The sequence below is a fragment of the Osmia bicornis genome, chromosome 14 (assembly GCF_907164935.1).
Source record: "Osmia bicornis bicornis chromosome 14, iOsmBic2.1, whole genome shotgun sequence".
Lineage (NCBI taxonomy): Eukaryota > Metazoa > Arthropoda > Insecta > Hymenoptera > Megachilidae > Osmia > Osmia bicornis.
The window spans coordinates 5,108,727-5,111,210 of NC_060229.1; the positions used below are offsets into that span (position 1 = coordinate 5,108,727).

The 2,484-nt window shown below is 44.3% G+C and overlaps 1 protein-coding gene across 2 annotated transcripts; it reads right to left on the reverse strand.

Annotated features, from left to right (window-relative positions):
* Positions 1 to 240: 240 nt before the first annotated feature.
* On the reverse strand, positions 241 to 1,039 carry LOC114875905. Of its 2 annotated transcripts, none has more exons than XM_029186742.2 (2): positions 868 to 1,039; positions 241 to 599 (listed from the first exon to the last, which is right to left on the reverse strand). In XM_029186742.2, the coding sequence occupies exons 1-2, from the start codon at positions 927 to 929 to the stop codon at positions 302 to 304; spliced, it is 360 nt and encodes a 119-aa protein (XP_029042575.1). In that variant the 5' UTR covers positions 930 to 1,039; the 3' UTR covers positions 241 to 301. The 2 variants fall into 2 exon arrangements, with proteins under 2 accessions (XP_029042575.1, XP_029042574.1); XM_029186741.2 differs by having other exon boundaries at positions 241 to 602.
* Between the last annotated feature and the right edge of the window lie 1,445 nt (positions 1,040 to 2,484).

Below are 2,484 nucleotides of genomic sequence, written 5' to 3' on the forward strand. Positions count from 1 at the left end.
ACTCCTATTAAATACTTGAAATTATGGATAAAAATATAATGAAGTATTTTGAAAATAATATAGATAAGATTTGCGAAGACAAAAGTAATACTTAATGGAATTTTTAATGGTTCTAGCATGGCAGTCAAAATGTTAAGGAAAGTTGGACTAATGAGAAATTCTTTTTTTATTTCTATTTGGGATAAATTTTTCTACAATTTTTCTGTTGAAAATATTTCTGTTATTTCCATTCGCCTTATAAACCGATTATCAGAATTTTCTCCAACACTTTCTGCCTTCCTTTTCCTCCCTTCTCCAAGTTCTATGTTGTTTGATTCGCCAAGAGCAGCGCCGCGTATCTCGTGCCATCTTTCCTCCAGCAAATCGGTATCGATCGTGATCCCGGTCGTGTAGGAACATTACGTTGAAATTGCACTATCCGTTTGACCCCGCTACAGGATCGATCGTCGTGTCGATCTCGTTCCTCTCTCCTGCCTATGGATACATGTTCGCCCGTGTCGCCTCGATCCTCTTGTTCGTGTCCTATTTTCTCGCTGAAATTGTGCTGGCTCTTGCTTCCGGGACTTGTACGATCAGCTTTGCTCAGTGACATCGATTCTCTGCTAAGAACGAAAATTGTTAGTTCCTTGAAAATATTTTTAAACGAAAAATAAGAAAAAGTATCCATAATTCTCTGAAAATATCAGCGCATTTGACTCTTTTAGAATTCGAAAACAGTGCCAGAGGATGAAAAAATAAATTATGGATAGAATTGCACAATGCACTCGGACAACAAGTGACACACAGAGTTCACAGAAATACCCGCATTATTCGGTGAGCTCTCGTTCGTTTCGAGGAAAGAGCTCGTCTAAATAGACCCATAAATACCTCTCGCGAAAATCCAGATTTCGGGAAATCTCGTGGATGCACCGAGTTAATTGTGCCTTCATCACACCGTAAAGTCGGCTACGGGACGGAGGGTGGTTGATTCGGATCGTCGGTGACGTCAAACGAGGCAGCGAGGTTATTTTCAGAGGAGTCAGTTGCTTGTGGGGGTGAAGAGAGGGAGGGGGAGGAGGAGCGAGGTCGAATCTCATGCGACGAGTTCGGGTCAGCTCGCTTTGCTCACGCGAGTCACCCACGCCACCCTTTTTTTCTTGGCGATACTCCAACGAATCGCGTCGCCTCCGTGCTCGAAACCCGGTAGAATCGCGTTCGATAATACCTTGCAGGAAAGTCTTTGCTCTGCTGGTTCAGTCACGAGCCAATACCTTCTTCTGTTTCAAGTTTTGATCGTTTCACGCGCCAGACATTCGGGAAATGGAGCAATTTAATCGAAGAGGTATTCACTAATTTCTTTTTTAATTCGTTACAAAATTTAGGATCCTTATCTTCCATTATCCTTATAAGAAGGTTTAGAGATTATCATTGAAAGTGGTTTTTCAAACAAGGAATCTTGTTTGGTAAACAGTAAGGCCATTTTCCCATGCCAGCCCATTTCCACGACCATTACCGCCGTCTTATTCTGGAGTATTCTCGAAATATCATCATTATTCACGTCTCGTTGCCCAAAGAAGTCAATAGAAATTTCCTATACACCATCGACCAGTGGCGCGAGTGGTAATCGCTGCTAATATCTCCTCTGTTGACGGCTATTACCATATTTCATCGGTACGTGGCAATAAATTCTTTCGTACCAGTGGGAGCGTACAGGGCGTTTCAATCGGCTTTCCTCCGTTCTTTGTCGTGTTCCATTGGCGAAGAATTCCGTTGTACTTTACCTTTTGCACTCTCCCACGTGGCTGTGGTAGACACGCGAGCGTTACCTGTTCATGGATCCCCTGGTATTTTGTAGATCGTGATCTACTAAATACCTCGGCTATCAATCGGCTATCTCTAACAAATTACTTACCGGAATCTTCGTCGGCTGCTAAATACCGTGGATCTTCGTTCGCGATAATTTATCACTTGTTTGTTCTTTAACGCTGTCCCGGTTATTGCCAGAGATCGCTGCTCGTTCTACAGCGAAAGGGTTGAAATTAATGGTACTTGACAGGGAAAGAAAAAGAAAATGGTAACAGGAACGATTCAACAGCGGGTGTCGAGTTTCAATTGCAACGTGTTACGTTCAACTTTCCCCCGTAATTCGTAATCGTTAAGGGAGAACACGGTGTGCGTGCGAGGGGCCAAGATTATTTTCTAATGAGAGACGTACGCGGTTGGATTATTTATAGAATACCGGTGGACGTTCCGACAAATTGCATAGGTGAACACCGGTGAGCAACGGTGCCTGCTCGCAAGATGAATTCTCGTTTCGCGGATCTCGTAGATCACGATCCACGAAACGCAGGCTGCTCGAGTTGCCGCAGGTTTTCTGTTAGCTCGCATTCGCGTGGGTGTCGTGCTTGGCAGGGTTCCAGGACTCGTGGGAGGCTGACCAGGCCTTATAGACTGACCTCAGCCTCTGACCTCACCCGAAATAGTCTCTCGTTCCCTGGCTCGTCT

Coding starts and splice junctions, on each gene's coding strand:
- LOC114875905 (XM_029186741.2), bottom strand. CDS start 929: ATGAAGGCACAATTAACTCGGTGCATCCACGAGATTTCCCGAAATCTG. Junction 603..867: donor AATCTGGATTTTCGCGAGAG/GTATTTATGGGT, acceptor TTTCGTTCTTAG/CAGAGAATCGATGTCACTGA.